We start from the raw sequence: 18834 nt of genomic DNA, 5'->3' as shown, positions 1-18834 counted from the left end.
CATGTAGAGGGCACCAACTATAAGAAAAGAATGATGGAAGGCTGTTATAATAATGGCATTATGGCATGGAAAGAGATTTCAAGGGAGTGCCAAGCAACTACATTCCCTAAGCTTAGGCATGCCAGATTTTTAGCCTTGCAGATTTTTTTTTTTTTAAACTACACTTCCCAGAATCCTCAGCCAAAGGATGAAAGATGAGAATTTTAATTTCCAGTACCCACAACACCTTACATTTAGTCTTGTATTATAAAGTGCTGCGTAGCTTGAACAATGATGGTTGCCTCAGACGTACAGAGCAGCATGTTGGGCCTGCGTTTAGTGTGACTGCTCCCTCGCATTCCTTACCAATAAAATGCAATGGGAAGCATTATATACATTTACCAGATGCTTTGTCATTGCTTCTTGTGAAGGGCATGTGTCCCCATTTAGGGTGAATGTATATTATTCTTCTTTATTTACCAAGCTTTTGTCCCCCTTTTTTTGTGATTATGAATGGTGACTTGCATGTATTGTATGTGAATAGTGTTACTAGGCTTAGGGCCCTTATTGTGTGTGAAGGCCCTAATGGTATTTGCACCTGATAGCCCCATTACTGCCGTAATGTCGGAGTATTTATCTTTCCCTCTGTGCCCGGCTGTGGGGCAGGAGTGTGGGAAGCGAGTGCGTGCCGGGCATCTGCAGATGGGGTGGGGTCCGGCTGGTACCAGCTGCTCAGAGAAACCTGATTCATTTCGGAGGAAGTCATGGGTTTAGGGGGTGTGACTGGTGTCAGGCTCTTCCATCACTTTGCTTCTTCACAAGATTATGGCGTCTTTTTTTTTTTTTTTTTTTCCTCTGTCAGCCCACCCCCCATATCGAGCGCAGATGGATTTCATAATTGGTTTCATTGGTGATAGGTAGTTAGTCAGAATCAGCGCCAAATGATTGTAGTAAAAATCTGGTGTGTCCCAGCTAATGAAAGGATCTGATAAGTCTGCCCAGAGCAAAGTGGCACTCAGGCATGTAGTATGTTTATGTACCTCTAGCACCCCATCCATCAAACTGCATCCTTGTTTATACAGGGTAGGGCCCACCTACTAACAAGGGGTTAAAATACTGGATTTCAGATTGAATTTGGCTATAGTAGTTTTCCTGGAATAATAACCCTTGCCAAACAAAGCTAAATATTCCTACAGAGAGTGCTTTGTAGCTGAACGGGAGCCCAGGAGAAGGGATTTCTGCCCATTATAAGCTCCTTGTTAATACTGGCATTATCCTTGCAAGCAGGAGTAACCACAGAGCAGATTGTGACCACCCAGCCTGCTTAGGATTGGCACCTGGGAACTAGAGCACTGTTGGTGATTAGTAGAATTGGGTTGCACCCAGCCTGCTTCAGGATTGGCACCTGGAAACTAAAGCACTGTTGGTGATTAGTAGAATTGGGGTGCACCCAGCCTGCTTAGGATTGGCACCTGGGAACTGGAGCACTGCGGGAGATTAGTAGAATTGGGGTGCACCCAGCCTGCTTCAGGATTGGCACCTGGGAACTGGAGCACTGCGGGAGATTAGTAGAATTGGGATGCACCCAGCCTGCTTCAGGATTGGCACCTGGGAACTGGAGCACTGTTGGTGATAAGTAGAATTGGGGTGCACCCAGCCTGCTTCAGGATTGGCACCTGGGAACTAGAGCACTGCGGGAGATTAGTAGAATTGGGGTGCACCCAGCCTGCTTCAGGATTGGCACCTGGGAACTGGAGCACTGTTGGTGATAAGTAGAATTGGGGTGCACCCAGCCTGCTTCAGGATTGGCACCTGGGAACTAGAGCACTGTGGGTGATAAGTAGAATTGGGATGCACCCAGCCTGCTTCAGGATTGGCACCTGGGAACTAGAGCACTGTTGGTGATTAGTAGAATTGGGGTGCACCCAGCCTGCTTCAGGATTGGCACCTGGGAACTAGAGCACTGTTGGTGATTAGTAGAATTGGGGTGCACCCAGCCTGCTTCAGGATTGGCACCTGGGAACTGGAGCACTGTTGGTGATAAGTAGAATTGGGGTGCACCCAGCCTGCTTCAGGATTGGCACCTGGGAACTAGAGCACTGTTGGTGATTAGTAGAATTGGGGTGCACCCAGCCTGCTTCAGGATTGGCACCAGGGAACTGGAGCACTGTGGGTGATTAGTAGAATTGGGGTGCACCCAGCCTGCTTCAGGATTGGCACCAGGGAACTGGAGCACTGTGGGTGATTAGTAGAATTGGGGTGCACCCAGCCTGCTTCAGGATTGGCACCTGGGAACTGGAGCACTGTTGGTGATAAGTAGAATTGGGGTGCACCCAGCCTGCTTCAGGATTGGCACCTGGGAACTAGAGCACTGTTGGTGATTAGTAGAATTGGGGTGCACCCAGCCTGCTTCAGGATTGGCACCAGGGAACTGGAGCACTGTGGGTGATTAGTAGAATTGGGGTGCACCCAGCCTGCTTCAGGATTGGCACCTGGGAACTAGAGCACTGTTGGTGATTAGTAGAATTGGGGTGCGCCCAGCCTGCTTCAGGATTGGCACCTGGGAACTGGAGCACTGTTGGTGATTAGTAGAATTGGGGTGCGCCCAGCCTGCTTCAGGATTGGCACCAGGGAACTGGAGTACTGCGGGAGATTAGTAGAATTGGCGTGCACCCAGCCTGCTTCCACTCTTTGTTATATAGTGGAGGATTCTGGGAATTGTAGTCTGGTGATAGCTGGGCTGTATTGGAAAAATAAAGGATAAATGGAGGTGTTCCCCAAATGCTTTTGAGCGCTGAAGTTTTTTTTATTTGTAGCAAGCACTTCTCTATAGGCTTTTCATTTCTCTTCTCAAGGAGCCATGTTTGTTACTGTGAGTCCTGCTTGGACTCAGTCATCTGGTGCTTACTTCTCATAAACTCAACTCAGAGCTCTGTAGATCTGCACCCGGGCCAGTAAAGCACATTTATTATCCTTTGTCCTGCAGAAAGTAGCAACACACTGCTACTGTTATAGGGGGAGTTCACCTTTAACTTTGAGCATGTCATAGAATGTGCTTTTCTTAGCAGCTTGATTTCCATTTTTTTAAAAAAAAAAATAGTTTTTGAATTGCTGTTATCTTCTGCTCCTTTCCAGTTTTCAGATTTGTCCACTAGCTACAGCTGTGTGAGGCTACAATGTTATTGTTGTTGTTACTTTTTATTGCTTATCTTTCTGTCCAGATCCCCCTCCCCCTCATAGTCATCTTCCACTCTTATTCAAACCACTGCTTGGTTGCTAGGGTAAATTGGACCCTAGCAACCAGACATGCTAATTTTACAGACTGGAGAGCTGCTGAACAAAAAGCTAAATCATTTAGAAACAATAAAAAATGAAGACCATGTACAAATTATCTCTGATTACCTCTCTCTATATCATGCTAAAAGTTAATTTAAAGGTCAGCTAGCCCCTTTTTTAACTGTTTAAGTTCTGCCCCATGAAGAGTTATTGTGTTGTTAGCTCCAGGTCTAATGCTTTTAATTCCATATTGGCTGTGAGTAATCCCACGGTGCCAGGTTGCCTTTGGCAGTTGCATTGGACCTTTGGTACCTTTTAGTGAACTATACTCTGGGCTGCAGTGTGACTCATGAACAAGCGGAACTGGCTACTTGCTAAATCTGTTTGGGGCTCACTGGGTAAGTGCTGGAAGCCCTGAGAGTTTTTGTATGTACAGAAGATTGAGGGTGGGGGTGGTCAGCTTTGTACAGGATTTATTTTCTAATTTTCAATAGTCAGGGCTTTTTTCAGTTAGGGTAATTCAGTGAAAGTGTCATGTCAATGTGTCAGAATTTAGCAGGGTGGCAGAGTGAGTAGCACTTGTGCTTTGCAGCGCTGGGCTCCTGGGTTCAATCCCAGACAGGGCACTATCTGCAAGGAGTTTGTATGTTCTCCCCATGTCTGCATGGGTTTACTTCCACACTCCACAGGCTTCTGACTAAATTGACCATTATATATGTGTAAATGCAATAGGGACCTTAGATTGTGAGCTCCTCTGGTGCAGGGGCTGATGTGAATGATGAATAATCCCTATAAAGTGCTGTGAAAATGTGTTGGTGCTATAGAAACAAGAAATAAATAAATACAAATAAATAAGAACTTCTGTGTGCCATCTAGTGACTGGCACTCTGCACAACTATAAACACCTCCTACCTCTGGTATTCCCTGGCACTCACACTGCCTCTGTGTGGCACTCACTCGTGGATCCAGTTTATTATGGGTAAGTGCAACATTGCGAATAATAAACTCCCAAGAGGTGTTAATGTGACAAGCTGTTATGGAAAAATATCCCTCGGATGGAAAATCTAGAATATAAAACAAAGGCAGTTCCTACTCCACCCAGCAGTATCCCAAGAACACAGGATTCTTAAAGGGCAGCATACACCTTTGCTAAAAACGAGTGCAATAGATAGGACATGTACTCTTCCTATTCTTTTTTTTTTTTTTTTTTTTTTTAAATCATATTTTACTAATTTCTTTTTAAATGCTAGTGGAAAATCTCCCTCTTCCTATTAACAGGGATGTTTTCTGTAATTAATTAAAGGTAAAGATCTCTGTATAAACCAGTGCTGTGGAGTTGGTACATAAATCCTTGTCTCCTCAGTTTATTGTACTTATGACTCCAACTGCTCTGTTTTTAAAGAAACAGTAACAACAAAACTGAAAGACTATAAGAGTAATATAATGTTCTGTTACCCTGCACTGAACAAATGAACAAAGCTGCCGTGTAGCCATAGGGCTAGCTATTCAAATTGGGGAAAAAAGGAGAAAAGGCACAGGTTACATAGAATACAATGGCAGCCTACAAAGCTTATCTGCTATCTGCTGCTATGTAACCTGTACATTTTCTCCTTTTTTCCCAGCTTGAATGGCTGCTCCATGGCTACACAGCTTATTTATATAAACTATACAAGTCTTTCTAAAGCAAACATGAAACTTTACCAGTACAGGGCAACAGTATATTATATTTTAATTACTTTAAAACATTGACATTTTTTTGGTGTTGCTCTTCCTTAAATATACTAATGTATGTTTTTTGAAAGACCACAATATACAAAGCATTTCATTACTGCCAAAGCTCAGCAATTTTAACCTAATAAGAAGATGGCGTCTTCTTTTGGGAACAAACCAGAGAACTACTGACACACTACCCTATTGGCTATACAAGCCTGGCACTGCCAACTTGAGGATACTGTTCAAGTTTGGGTCTAAATCTATAACTAAGGACACTGTGGCTCTTTATTTTATTTATTAAAGAAACTGCAAACATTCCTTAAACCTAAAGTTTAAACAAAAGAGAAAAAATGAAAACAATGAGGTTCTAATAGCTCAGCTGGTGAAACAAGACTAGTGAAACAACTACGCACTGGGCTTTATTCTTACAGCGGAGAATTACTTTATTATGACTATTATCTGTTAAATAGGACATTGTATCATATTATCTTTTTGTTACAATTTAAATTTATTAGGGGTCGGCGTTGGTACATTTTTGCTGACTCCAGGTACCCAAAATTGCTTATGACACTAACACCACAGCTCCAAACAAACCCTAAGGCAGTGATCCCCAACCAGTGGCTCGTGAGCAACGTGTTGCTCCCCAACCCCTTGGATGTTGGTCCCAGTGACCTCAAAGTGGTGCTCATTTTTGAAATTCTGGTAAGAAGGCTATATTTGGCTGCATAAAAACCAAGTATAATGCCAAACAGAGCCTTCTGTAGGATGCCAGTCCACATAGGGGCTGTTAAATAGCCAATTATTGCTCTTATTGGCACCCCCAAGAACTTTTTCATGCTTGTGTTGCTCTCCAACACTTTTTCAATTAGAATGTGGCTCACGAGTATAAAAGGTTGGGGATCCCTGCCCTAAGGGCTATGACTAGTCGCCCACAATGAATCTCCTTTACTGAAGTGCAAAAATAATAAAAACCATATATATATATTTTTAAATCAAAAGAATAGGCAATAAAGTTGGTTTAGCATAAGGTTTATATACTTTCAAAAGGGTGTATACTGCCCCTTTAACTAGCTCTAATGTATTTTAAAGTAGCAGTATCTCTTTTAAGGCAATTTTTTTCAGTGTATGTGTTGTTTATGAAGAGGGGGCAGTATCCATCTGTGACTTTGTACAAATTATGTGAATGTGGCCCTATTTCTCTCACTCAGTTGAGTTGTTACATTGGATAGATATCCTAACAGTTGCATGGTATGAAGGTCGGTTGACAAAATCAAGTTAATTGTGATTGGATAGAAGGCCATTTACACGCTGGCGACTACCTTCTAACAAGTAAGGTCATATTTTAATATCTACTGATATTTTCTGAGACATTTTTTAGAAATTTTAAGATGGAAATGAAATTCACCTGGACATTGCCCTTAAATTCTTTTAGCTAACATAGTTAGAGCTGTGTGTGTTGCGCCCAGGCAACTCTAGGGTTTCTGTAGTATCGGGTTCACTCAGCAGGCACAAATCAAGGCAAGTTTTGCTATAGACCCCAGGTTACATGCTTAGTCCATAGAGATCTCCTTTCATTCTTCTTGTATGGCAGATGACTGACATGTATGTTCTGTTTTATTTACAGCCTATACATTTTTAGCCCAGAGGCTTCCTAAGGAAGGTAATCTATGCAACGTGTTGTGTACAGATCAAGCACAATTTCTACATCAATTTTGTTACAATGCGATGCACCAAATACCTCCCAATCATTTCAAATATTGGGCCAGATTTTATTCAGCAAGAAAAAGGTTTATTACACCAAAACTATTAAATCAGAGATTTAGTTCAGACAAACATATCTCATGTGAAAACTATTAATCTATGGGGAAAAAATTAGAATTAAACTTTTTCCTCCTTGTACTGAATCCCGTCCTTGAGTTTCTACCTGATAAAAACCACAAGAGAACTTTTTCTCGCTGAACTGAATCTGGCCCATTATCCATAAAGATTTCTTGCCTGTCTTTTAATTTTTTTTTATTTTATTTATTACTGAATAATCCCTTAATAACTACTAAATTCAGAATATCAGACAGTAAATTTTGTGCAAATAATTATGTATGTAATCCCCATTGTGTAAAGAAAGCACTGGACTAACTTGGACTTGCTCCCCATGTGCTTCAGTGGCAGTTGCCTGGGCCTGTGAGCGCACTCACAATCGGAGCAGGATTGCAGCAGAATGGGCCCATCCGTTAGACCAGCGCTCTCGACCGTATTATATATGCAGGGCAGAAAGGGGTTGCAAATAGGGGTCAGCCAACATAAGGAATGGTTCTTTCATACAGACACTACTTTATCATAGCATACACTGAGCAAGAACCCCCAATATGTTTGCTTTGCTATTCTGTCCCACTTTTGTTTCTTGCTTCTTCTTCCACATTATCCCTCTTCCCCTTGATTTTCCCATTTCAGCTCTCTCTTTATTTGCTCCCCCTCTCTTCTGTCCTCTTCCTCACATTTTCTGTTTCCCTGATTTGTTTCTCCTTTCTTTTTTTTCTGTGCTACTTTCCTCTACTTTAAATTTTTATATACACTTTCCTTTTTTCTCCCCCTTTTTGTTATCCGTTTTTATAATGCTCCTCATTTCCCCTTATTCCTTTTATGATCTTCCGTTCTCTAACATCCCACTTTGCACTTTTTTTGTCACTGTACTCTTGTTCTTACTCACTTTTTTCTGTTCTTCTCTCTCTTTTTCCTATTATGTATTGCTCTTCTCTTTCTCTTTTACACATCTCTCATTTCCTTCATTATTCTTCATTATTCCTCTAGCAAGCTGGTATTTCTAAGCTCACTTTTTCTAAAGGTGGCCACGCATTTCCCTTATACACCCACCAACTTGGGCAAAACTATCGGATCATAATTACCACTATACAGACTGCCATACTGCATCAACGTGCAGATCTGGTCCTCAGTCCAGTGGGAAAATCAAACCTGCCTGATTGACGTCTGGCTGATTTTTGGCCAGATATTGGTCAGGCAGTCCCATCGGACAGCCCCATACACAGATGATAAGCTGCCGACTTGGTCCATCTGCAGATTTTTTTGCCCCGTGTATGGTCACTTTAAGATCTTCAGATATTTAAACATTCAGAGTGCTGGCAAACAAAGGAAGCACCCAGGGATTGGGCAAGCGGTGGCACATTCAAACAGATGTCACAGTTGACTAAACTCTTCGTGGCTCCCATGTTGCTGATATTCAGTCATTTTCATTATCTTTGCTGTTTTGATCAAAATTGCCTGGAGGGGTGCAGACTTGCTGTAGTAGGTGCCTCATTGCGCTGAATACAGGCATGAAAGGGGACTTACAGCTAGAGATCTGAACTTATTGTACAGTGCTGCAGAATATGTTGGCGCTTTAATAGATACATGTTAATAATAACAGACAGAGTTATTTAAGAGACTTTCAGTGGGTACATTTGTTTTATGAACTTGAGAAATGACTTATCCTCTAAAGATTACTGTATGTTTATTACTACCGTATGTAATAAAGCAGCTGTCATTCTCTGAACTGCGGGCACTAGCAGAGCAGAGACTTATGGTGACAATGACAAAAGTGTGTTATTTGCTAGAAATGAGGAGACAAGCAGGAAAATTCTGGAATCCATTTTCTTGTTTGTAATTGGGCTAATGTTACTTTGGCTATGTACAGCAGTGCAATGAAATGAAAGTTCAGATATGGGACCTGTTATCCAGAATGCTCAGGACCTGGGGTTTCCCAGTTAAGGGGTCTTTCTGTAATCTGTATATCCATACTTAAATACCTCAAAATTACATAAACAACAAGATTGTGTTTCCTCCAATAAGGATTAATTATACCTTAGTTGGGATCAAGGTTTTATTATTACAGAGAAAAGGGATATCTTTTTTTAAAAAGTTAGAATTATTTGCTAATATTGAAATCTATGGGAGATGGCCTTTTTGTAATTCTGAGCTTTCTGGATAACAGGTTTTAGTATAACAGATCCCATACCTGTTTAGAGCATTTTGCATACTTTTGAGTACTTGGCAGTGTATTATGGGTTTATCCTGTAGTCTATTAAGGCTCAAAGTTCATCTTTGCTCTATTATATCTTCCCGTAAAGACGTTTGTTTAAAGCTCTGCCAGACTGCTGCAACATGGAAACCATTGGCTTTATAGGCACCACATGTCTGAAACAGCTCAAACAGGATCAAAATGCATCATCGGCAGCAGCTGCTCCTGTAGTTCTGTCGCTGGTCCTGCTGGTTACTGTGCATTCCGCCCATACTGCTGTACTGATGAATATGCCTTCTGCATCACCCACTATCCTCCTGCCCTAATGCCTAAATTTAGTTGTTGCCGCTCTTACTTGGTAGAGAATCTCATTGCTGTTGCACGTGAATCGACTTGGCTGAGTTCCTGGCAGATGATGTCTATATGATCTACAGCTATAGCCATGGAAACTGGCCCTGCAGTTAGTGGCTTCTTTGCTGTGACAGAACATTCATTTTTAGATGACACAAAATATTCTTGGGTTCCATGTGGGCGTCCAGTTATTTTGCTTAAGATTTAAAACTCCTTTTAACATCATTAGGGAAATGTATTACTGTGCTATGTTCTCTGTATTATGGGGAACAGAATCCATTAGTTCAGTAGATGCCCTTTTGCTGTAAATTTAATTGGTAAGTTTAAAACCTTACATTTAATTTAAATTTCCCTAAAGGGGAACTCTAGCTTTAGAATCAAAATTTGTTAAAGAGCCTCACTCAACACAGAAACCCCTAATGTACCTATCACTGTAATCTGTTCCTTAAAAATAAAAGTATGAATAAATACCATTTGTATATGGAAATCATACTATGAACAACTTTTCTCTTTCTACATGATTTGAAATCCTGGCAGGGGAGGAGGGACTAAAACATCAATGTTACAAATTATAACATAATCTCCACATTTTACAGACAGCATGCAGAAAGGAACTACATAACCCACAGTGCATTGCACTGTGATGTTCCTTTCCTTATTGACATCATGTGTTCAGGGAATTGGCTCAAAGCAGTCAGCCAGATCAACAGGGGGCGGGGCTTAGGAAACTGTTCCAAACCATAGTATTACATTAAACATGTAAAGCCTGGATATTTTTATTTGATGTATATTACAAAATTGCTTGAAATTATGTTTATTTTTCAAAAAACGTAAGTTGTGTTTGGGTGGCGTTCCCCTTTAATGTGGTCCTTTGAATAGTTTTGGAGTGAAAGCTAAATTCACTGGGGGTGCCAATTTGTTAGGCACCCCCTCTCCATAATCGAAATGTTATCCTTCTGCCCCAGCATTAATGGTGCGCCCCTTTGGTGCATTCTGGCTTGGTCCTATTACTGAGCAGCGTGATTGGCACTTGCATGGCATGCTAGTATGTTGTGGCTGCATGGAGCATGTTCTGGGCTGCCAAAAGGAAGGGCTAAGCCAGCAGTCTCTGTCTGAGATATATATATATATGTTATACTTATGCTCTCGTATATCTCTCTTAATGCTCTGTCTCTTAATGAAATCTCAGGGAATGTAAGATTGCTAGTTTTCCTTTTGCTTCTGATCTAATCAGCGACATTTCTCTAAGGCCTCTGTGTATTTGTTTTTCAGATGAGAACCTTTTCCCTCTTCCTGCTGCATCTGCGCCTCTGATGCACCCCTCTGCAGGCAAGTTCTTTCTGCTCTCCTGCTCTGTCTCTGCATTAACCCTCTGTCTGTCTCTCTCACTTGCTCCTTCACTCATTAGTGGTTAGAGTGTCACTGTGGCCGTGTCTGTCTGTCTGTCTCTCTCACTTGCTCCTTTACTTATTATTGGTTAGAGTGTCACTGTGTCTGTCTGCCCTGTGCACAACACTTACCCTCAGGAAACGGAGCACCGAGTTTTGGGATCATTTGAAGCATCCATGTTCTTACTATGTCATGAGTATTGTTTGTAGGGGTTGTTCAACTTTGAGTTAACTTTTAGTATGTTTTAGAGAGAAATTCCAAGCTTCCAATTGCAGATTGTCTCAGAATAGCATTCTCTACTTCATACTAAGATAATTTAACAGTGAACAACCCCTTTATCAGGCACCACATGGACCTTTATGCAGACGCACACAATGAATCTTGGGGTGAAAATGTGCATTTTTTCACTACAAAATACACTGAATGCCTGCACACAGGAGCGAGTGGCTCGGTTGTTTCTCCGCCTGCATTTCTATTTAACAACAGCTACACAGCCTAATAAATCTATTGCTTTATCTGTGCAGTAAATGCTTATGTCTTCTGTCTGCTACTGATAACTTTCCTTTCTGTTCGTGGTCACAGACAAAGTAACGGACTTGCAAGAGCCTTCTAGCACTGTATCCACTGGCCAAGAGGAACTTGCATCTGTGCTGCTTCAGTCTACTGCTTCCCTTTCTTCTTTGCCTTCTCTGTCTACTGATTCCTCTAAAGAGCATGTGGACACTGTCGCTTTGCCTGCTGGCTTAGCTGCCACTGAAGCTTTGCAAGAACACATCGATAACATATTTAACGTATCAAGGACCACTGATAATTTACTATTAACAGACCACTTAGAAACTAAAGCTTTAGACCAAGTTAAGGAAGATGTGATATTTTCTGAGAAGGGTTATGTAGTTGAGCATCCAACATCTCGACAGGAGACCATCTCTGAAGAGCACGCTAAATTGTACTCCCAGTCTGCTAAAGAGATGTTTTCAGGTATGCTTCAGTCTGTTGGGCCTCCTCATGAAGAGTTTACGGATATCAAGGAAGTCGAGGATCAGTATGTTGACTTTAAACCGTTCATGAGTTCAAAGTCAGCTGATATTAGCTATGAAGTGAGAGATGTAGTAGGAAAATTTCAAGTTGATGTTGACCGTCCAAACTTAGAGAGCATGGTAAAGCACGAGGAGAAGTCTAGCGAGGACTTTTCAGATGATATTTCTCCTTTGACACCTGAAGTTTTACCCGGTTCCACAGACTATGAGATGTTTGCTACTGTGGAGCACAGCATTCCTTTTTCTTTTGGGGAAAGACATGTGACTGGAAATAAAACAGATGAAAAAAAGATCGAAGATATTGAAGCCCAGAAGACCTCAGTGGGCTTTGGTGTAAAAGTTGCAACAGTTAATCCGTTCTATGATGAGTCGGCCCAAGAAAGTGAGTATGTTACAACTCAGAGTTTACCTGGAGTCCACGTTTCCACCAAACCAGAGGGACCCACACCAGATATTGTACAAGAAGCCTATGAAAGTGAGGCCTATGATACCGGAAAACCAAAGCTAAACTATGAATCAAATATTGATTTAGTCCAGACAGCTGCTAATTCAGTGCAGGAAAAAGTTAGCCCTATAGCCCAAGGTCCAGCACTCCTGGAAGAGACCGACTCTGTCTCTTCACCAGTTTTGCCTGATATTGTCATGGAAGCACCTTTGGCTTCTGCTCTGTTGTTAGAAACAGCTGCTCTTAAACCAGATGTATCTCCAGTCGGTAGTGGACCTTCTGCCCGAGATGAGAAGCCCAAGACTGAATCTGAAAAGCCACCATCTTATGAAGAAGCTGTAACTGAAGTCGTAGAAGATCGGGATCTTGCTGCTGCTTTAGGGGACTTCAAACAAAGGGCAGTGGTAGAAGAAACACCTTATATATCTATAGCTTGCGACTTAGTAAAGGGAACTATCCCATCTGAATCTGTTGCCTCCGATTTTACAGATTTTTCAAAATTTAAGCAGAATGAGTTTGACTCGCAGTTTATGGAGCCCTCGGATGAAAGTTCACCAGATTCTGAGCGCAGCGAACCTTCCTATAAGCAATGGGATTTTGAAGTTGTCAAGAGAGAAGCTTTCAATATCAAAACTGAAGGTGTAAAGGCACAAAGCATTATTATTCCAGAGCAAACACATGGATTTGATCAAAAATCAGAAGAGTCTTCTCCATCCAAAGGCTATTTAGACTCTTTCCAGCCTGAGATTTGTGTTTCTAAAGCTACATCTGAAATCTTTGCAAAGGGACTAGATACAGATATATCTATGATACAGGAGAAGCATTTACAGATGGAAGAGTTTGATCAAGGCCCCTATTCTGAAAAATTAACCAGTTCAAAATATTCACCAATCCGTGAAAGTCCAGAGTCCATGCCATCCCCAGAAGATCTGAGTTCTAAATTTGAGGACATTAAGAAGGAAGTGCAAGTTGCCAAGAAACCCGATGAGCCGGTTCAAAAAAATAAATCCAACCTTGACTTTTTGCCAGAAAAAATAGAATGTACCCCAGCTATTCAAAAGGCTGATGACTTTGGTAAAGCCGTGTCTGATACACATGGTGGGGTAGATACCACCCCTAAGGGCGGTTCAGCAGTTCATGAGGAAAAAGCCGCTAAACCCCCTTCAAAGGAAGACGAGGTTTCCAAACTACCCAAAAAAGAAAGCAAAGAACCTTCTGTTGCTTCTACGGTCCCCTCATCAGATTTCATAAAATCAGGTAATGTTTCCCTACTTGTTTTACACACCTTACTTGATTATAGTCATTTTTAGCCTCTCCGTCTGCTTTTTTTAAATAGAGAATAGCTTGCAGGCCATTTTGCATATGCCATAAGCAGGGCATCTCATACAGTTGGTAGCTGTCGCCTTTGCTCTGCTCACTTCTAATTTTAATACAGTCCCTGGGGGTAACAGTTGTCCCTGTCGTTAATAAGTTTTATTTGGGCTGCTTTGCAAATGAGGTAGAATGCACTTAGTTGCCATAGTGAGTAATCCTGAGCAGAACTTTCTGGGGGAGTGAAATACCCCTTATGAGCTATGGGTGGCTGCTTTTGTTCTGGATATTGATATCTAACGTGCGGTGATAATGGATTTTACTAATTGCTGATCTGTAGATACACAGAAGAGATGGTATGTGTTAGTTATATAATGTGTGGTTCCATGATGTGAACATTAAAGGGCTACTGTCACGATTTTGATCATTTAATATACAGTAGTCATTTAAAACAAATTACTTTTTTTGTAGTTTGCTTTTAAATTTTAGTGGTGTGTGGGCAGGTATCTCCGTTAATTATACATGATCCTGTGCTTGCAGAAATGGCTTTCACAGCATTCAACCTCTTAAGGTGGCCATACACGGGCCGACTATAGCTGCCGATATCGGTCCCTTGGACCGATTCGGCAGCTAATCGGCCCGTGTATGGGGAGAGCAGAGCGGCCTGGCCGACCGATATCTGGCCTGAAATTGGCCAGATCTTGATCGGCCAGGTTAGAAAATCTGGTCGGATCGGGGACCGCATCGGCTCGTTGATGCGGTCCCCGATCCGACTGCCCCATTGCCGCCCACATAATCCGATCGTCTGGCCCCAGGGCCAAACGATCGGATTATTATTTTTTTTACCTAAATGGTCCCCGATATCGCCCACCCGTAGGTGGGGATATCGGGGGAAGATCCGCTCGCTTGGCGACATCGCCAAGCGAGCGGATCTGCTCGTGTATGGCCACCTTTACCCCTTGTTTTACTTGATTTTCTGCCTAGTCTTCTGCTGAGTGCTATTCTGACATATGCCACAAGGTGGCGCAATGATGCACATTCAGCAGCGCAGATAATAGCACCACAGTTGTACGCAGTGCTTTATAAGGTGTGGACACACAGGGGTATAGTTATATTATGTTATACAGTAACAATATGTAATTCAATCCTTAAGGGCTGTGGCAGACAGGGAGACTAGTTGCCCGCGACAAATCTCCCTTGTCGCCAAGGGAGATTTGACGCAGGCAACTAATCTCCCCGTGTGCCAGAGCCCTTAGAGCTAACAATACAAAATGTGCATGAGGTCCCTGCCCCAAGGAGCTTACAATCTATTCGGAAGAGGAGAAGAAACAGAAAGAAATAGGGTGTGGGGTAGAAGTGCATAGGGTAAAGCTGGACATACACGCCGCACCGATATTATATGAAATGAGGTTTCATCTACTGACTAGGCAGCCGATATCACAAAAGCTTTGGATATAGGTTGTCTCATTGATCAGGCCGGACAAAAGATTTTGGTTGGGGGCACAGATCTTCCCTGCTAAAGGGCTGTGGTTGCCTTTGGCTGGTACAAAAGCCCAAAACATAATGTACAACATTACTGCCCTACTTCTTTAGTTAGTGTGCTTTTCAGTTAAAGGAAAACTAAAGCCTGAGTGACACACGCTGTGCGGGGACAAGTGGATCTCTGTGACAAAAAAATGCTTGGACAAACATTTAGCAGAGGATGTCTACCTATTGCCATTCCATGTATGTCTGCCATGGCCTTTTTCATCAGATTTTATGAGAAACGGCAACAGGCAGATGGTGTTTTTTTCCAAATCTACACGTGCCACCCTGTCGTTTTGCCTTTGGGACTAGTAACCTTTGCCTCTTTCAGACAAAGCAAAATCCGTTAGAAACACCATTTATAGCAGCAAAGAAAGCCCTGCAACAGGAAAAGGATGATTCCTCCTGAGGTTATTGTTACATAAAATAGAAAGAAAGCAGAGGTCAGTGTATGACTTTATAGCTGTCACAGCAAAAATTAGCAAAAAGCATTGAAGTCAAAGGGTGTGTTTTTTGTGGCCATTGGAGTTTATGGGTTTTTTTCATGGTGAAACCTGGTAAAAAGGTCATCTCATCACTAATAGCCTACAGTTGGCAAAGCTGTGAGTTGCACACAGCCAAGAATTTACACATAGCCCTGGTACTTTCAGCCCAAAAGATTTGAGGAATTTGCCTCAAATTGAATGGGTGCTTGGTGGTACGGGTGTGGGACCTGTGATCCTGAATATTCAGCACCTGGGGTGTTCCGGATAAAAGGTATTTCTGTAATTTGGATCAACATACCTGAAGTCTACTGAAAAATCCAATTGCCTCCAATAAGGATTAATTATATCTTAGTTGGGATCAAGTTCAAGGTTCTGTTTTATTATTACAGAGAAAAAGGAAATCATTTTTAAAAATTAAAATGATTTGTTTATAATGGAGTGCTTTTGCAAGATTGCTTTTCCGTATTTTGGAACTTTCTGGATGTTGGGTTTCCAGATAAGTGATCCCATACCTGTATGTGGTGCTTTTGAACCACCTGAAAGGTGCCACCACTCATGTGCCATAGACTTGGGCTGGGAATGTGGGGCATCGGTAGCAGTGGATACAGAACAGAATGTTATCCTGAGAAAATCTGGTCTTTGTAAAATGTTCTTTTTTTACAAGAGCAACTTTATATGACATTATATGTAAATGTTAGTGTTTGTATGGTGACTAACCCTCTGTTTTACTGCATCTCTACTGCTAAAATACTGCATGCCATAAAGTGCAGACGGCCCTGCAGCCATTCAGTCATGTTAATGCCCCCAGATACAGCTGTGCCAGAGAAGAAATAGTGCTGGAAAAACAAACCTATAAACTGCTCTACAAAGGGCAGATAAGAGATAACCGCTGATTATAGGGCAATCACACAAAGGGCTTTGTACTATAAACATTAAACCCACAGTGCCATCTACTGTACAAACTGCTGTTCTGCACCCTGTTCCAAGTAAGGAAACATTAAAACATACATTTCTAGGTAGAGCACTTAATATAGGGAATACTCTACCCCCCTGTTTTGAAATACAGTGATAGAAGACACAGAAGAAAGGCGTGAGGCTATAGGTAGAATGATTTTAAACATGCCATGGACAGCCCCTGTGGCTTCTCAATCCTTTTATTTTACAGCAGGGTTTAAATCATTTTTTGTAGGGGATTGTTTGTCCATATATTGCAATATACTTCAAGCTGGCCAACTACGTCACAGTCATCCCTTTTGACCAGTTCCTACACTGACTTATGCGATTCATTAAGAATTCTACTGCTTCAATATACATTTAGCCAAGGGACTAAGTTTTACCTGCAACTTTCTTGCTTTCAAGGTTAAAACCCCCATATGGTTGCCCTTTTATTGGCTCCACTGGGATCACCTGACTGTAGCTGGGAAGGGTGGAAGCTACAACAAGGAGCTGGCCACTGCTCCTGTATAAGCTATAGCAAAAAAAGGGAAAGTTGTGCTCAACCACTAAATTTTAAACCATTAGGCAGGGGTGCAATGAGGTTGTGACCACGAAATATGTGTATACAGGCCCGGATTTGTGGCGAGGCCACAAAGGCCCGGGCCTAGGGCGGCAGAAATTTAGGGGCGGTATGCCGCCCAGCCGCACCAAAATGATTTGCCCCCATGCGGAGTAATGGGGAGAGGACGCACAGAAACTTTAGCGCGCCCTCTCCCCACAGCTCCGAAAAACGAATGAACTAAGTGGCGAGCATGCGCGACGGGGGCGGGGATTGCGTGCGGTGCGCATGCGCGAAGCTGGGTGCCGAGGTGGGCGGCAAAAGGGGGCGGCTTCGGGGCACCCAAATGAGAAATTCGGCCCTGTGTGTGTGTGTATATATATATATATATATATATATATATACATACATACATACATACGAAAGAGTGCCGCATACATACATTAGAAAGAGTGCCGCGCACACACAACCCCTGAGGTTTTTCCGTGAGGAAGAGCACTGGTTGTACTCGAAACATTGTAATTTTCTCAATAAAACACTTTTTTTTTTTTTGGTGTGTGTGTGCGGCACTCTTTCTATTATATTTGTGTTTTTGACCTGCACCAAGGGCATTTGGACTTGTATAGGGTGTGCTCCTCTCTTTGTACTACATACAGATATGTTTACATTGTGGGGCAGTATTTTTTCCTGCCGTGACATGCTCCTGAAGTACAGGAGGTGGCGCTATACACACACACGTACATGATATTGGACTGGGGGCAGCACATGTCTTCATTTGTCATTCTAAATGCATAATTAGGAATGTGGAGGGGGGCATGCTACTTATGGCAGACATTAATTACAGGGCTCCCTTGTGCCCCTTTAAAGATCATCCTCACTGGCTGCATAGCACTTGTTATTATTAATTACCATGTTTATATAGCACCAACATATTCCGCAGTGCTGTACAACAAATGGGTGTATACATTGAACCGATTTACTTCATCTGACATTTTACCTTCCCCCTCAGGCTGTTGCTGTGGGACTTACTGTAGCGGGTAATTGTCATTTGGGATTCTTTATCATACGTTTCCAATCATTTCTCATGCAGCACGTTCAGTTGAAATGATGTCACACAGGGGAGTGTGGAGTGTAAGCAGACTGGGGGCTGTAAAAATCCTTTCATGGGCCGTATGCGGCCCCTGGGGCTGCAGTTGAACAGCCCTGCCCTATGGAATAAACTTACACATACAATTCAAAACAAGCAGGCTGAGGGGTAAGTTCATGTCACCCCTTTCAGACCAAAGTTTTCAATTGGGTTTTTTTTTTTTTTTTTATAATAGTTTTTACATTATTTGTTGCCAGCTTCTGCCTCTTCAGATTTCAAAGTTATCGTTTCTTTTCATTACTGAGCTTTCTAGACTCGGTCACACCACTGCCTGGTTGCTAGAGTAATTTGGACCATAGCAACCGCAGTGCTGATACTTGTAATTAAAAAAGCTATATACCAGTTGCTAATCGTCTCAGAGCATCACTGACATCATATTATAAGTTAAATTAAATGTGAGCTGCCCCTGAAGAGGTGCTGTAAGGCCACACATTGTGCATTATGGAGCAGTGATTTCAGCCAGGAGCAGTTCTGCCACTATTAACTCATGCATGCCCAGGCTGCTTCACTGGCTCTTACTCACTATAATTTATGTGGTGTAACTGCGCTGGCGGGTAGGAAGATTTCAGCCAACAATTAGTGCTGAAGAATTAGTAGCCTGGTGACAGCTTGGGTGACATCACTAGCCACACACCCATGAGGCAATCAGGTGACCCGCTGAGCTGTAGGGCAG

The 18834-nt window shown here is 42.3% G+C and overlaps 1 protein-coding gene across 7 annotated transcripts in view; it reads left to right on the top strand.

Annotated features, from left to right (window-relative positions):
• Window positions 1-18834, top strand: part of rtn4 (reticulon 4) — a 38251-nt gene that overhangs the window by 1772 nt on the left and 17645 nt on the right. The window contains exons 2-4 of one of the 7 annotated variants that reach the window (NM_001167687.1): window positions 6593-6628; window positions 10601-10657; window positions 11300-13456. The exons of 1 other annotated variant lie outside the window; for it this stretch is intronic. In NM_001167687.1, the coding sequence (NP_001161159.1) occupies window positions 6593-6628; window positions 10601-10657; window positions 11300-13456 (2250 nt within the window). The remainder of the gene's footprint in view (window positions 1-6592; window positions 6629-10600; window positions 10658-11299; window positions 13457-18834) is intronic. 5 more of the 7 variants (XM_012963082.3, XM_012963086.3, XM_012963083.2 and 2 more) reach the window with 5 other exon arrangements.

Source organism: Xenopus tropicalis, chromosome 5 (assembly GCF_000004195.4).
Source record: "Xenopus tropicalis strain Nigerian chromosome 5, UCB_Xtro_10.0, whole genome shotgun sequence".
NCBI classification, from domain to species: Eukaryota; Metazoa; Chordata; class Amphibia; order Anura; family Pipidae; genus Xenopus; species Xenopus tropicalis.
Note: the sequence above shows the minus strand (reverse complement) of the source record. Positions and strands in the feature narration are given on the sequence as shown.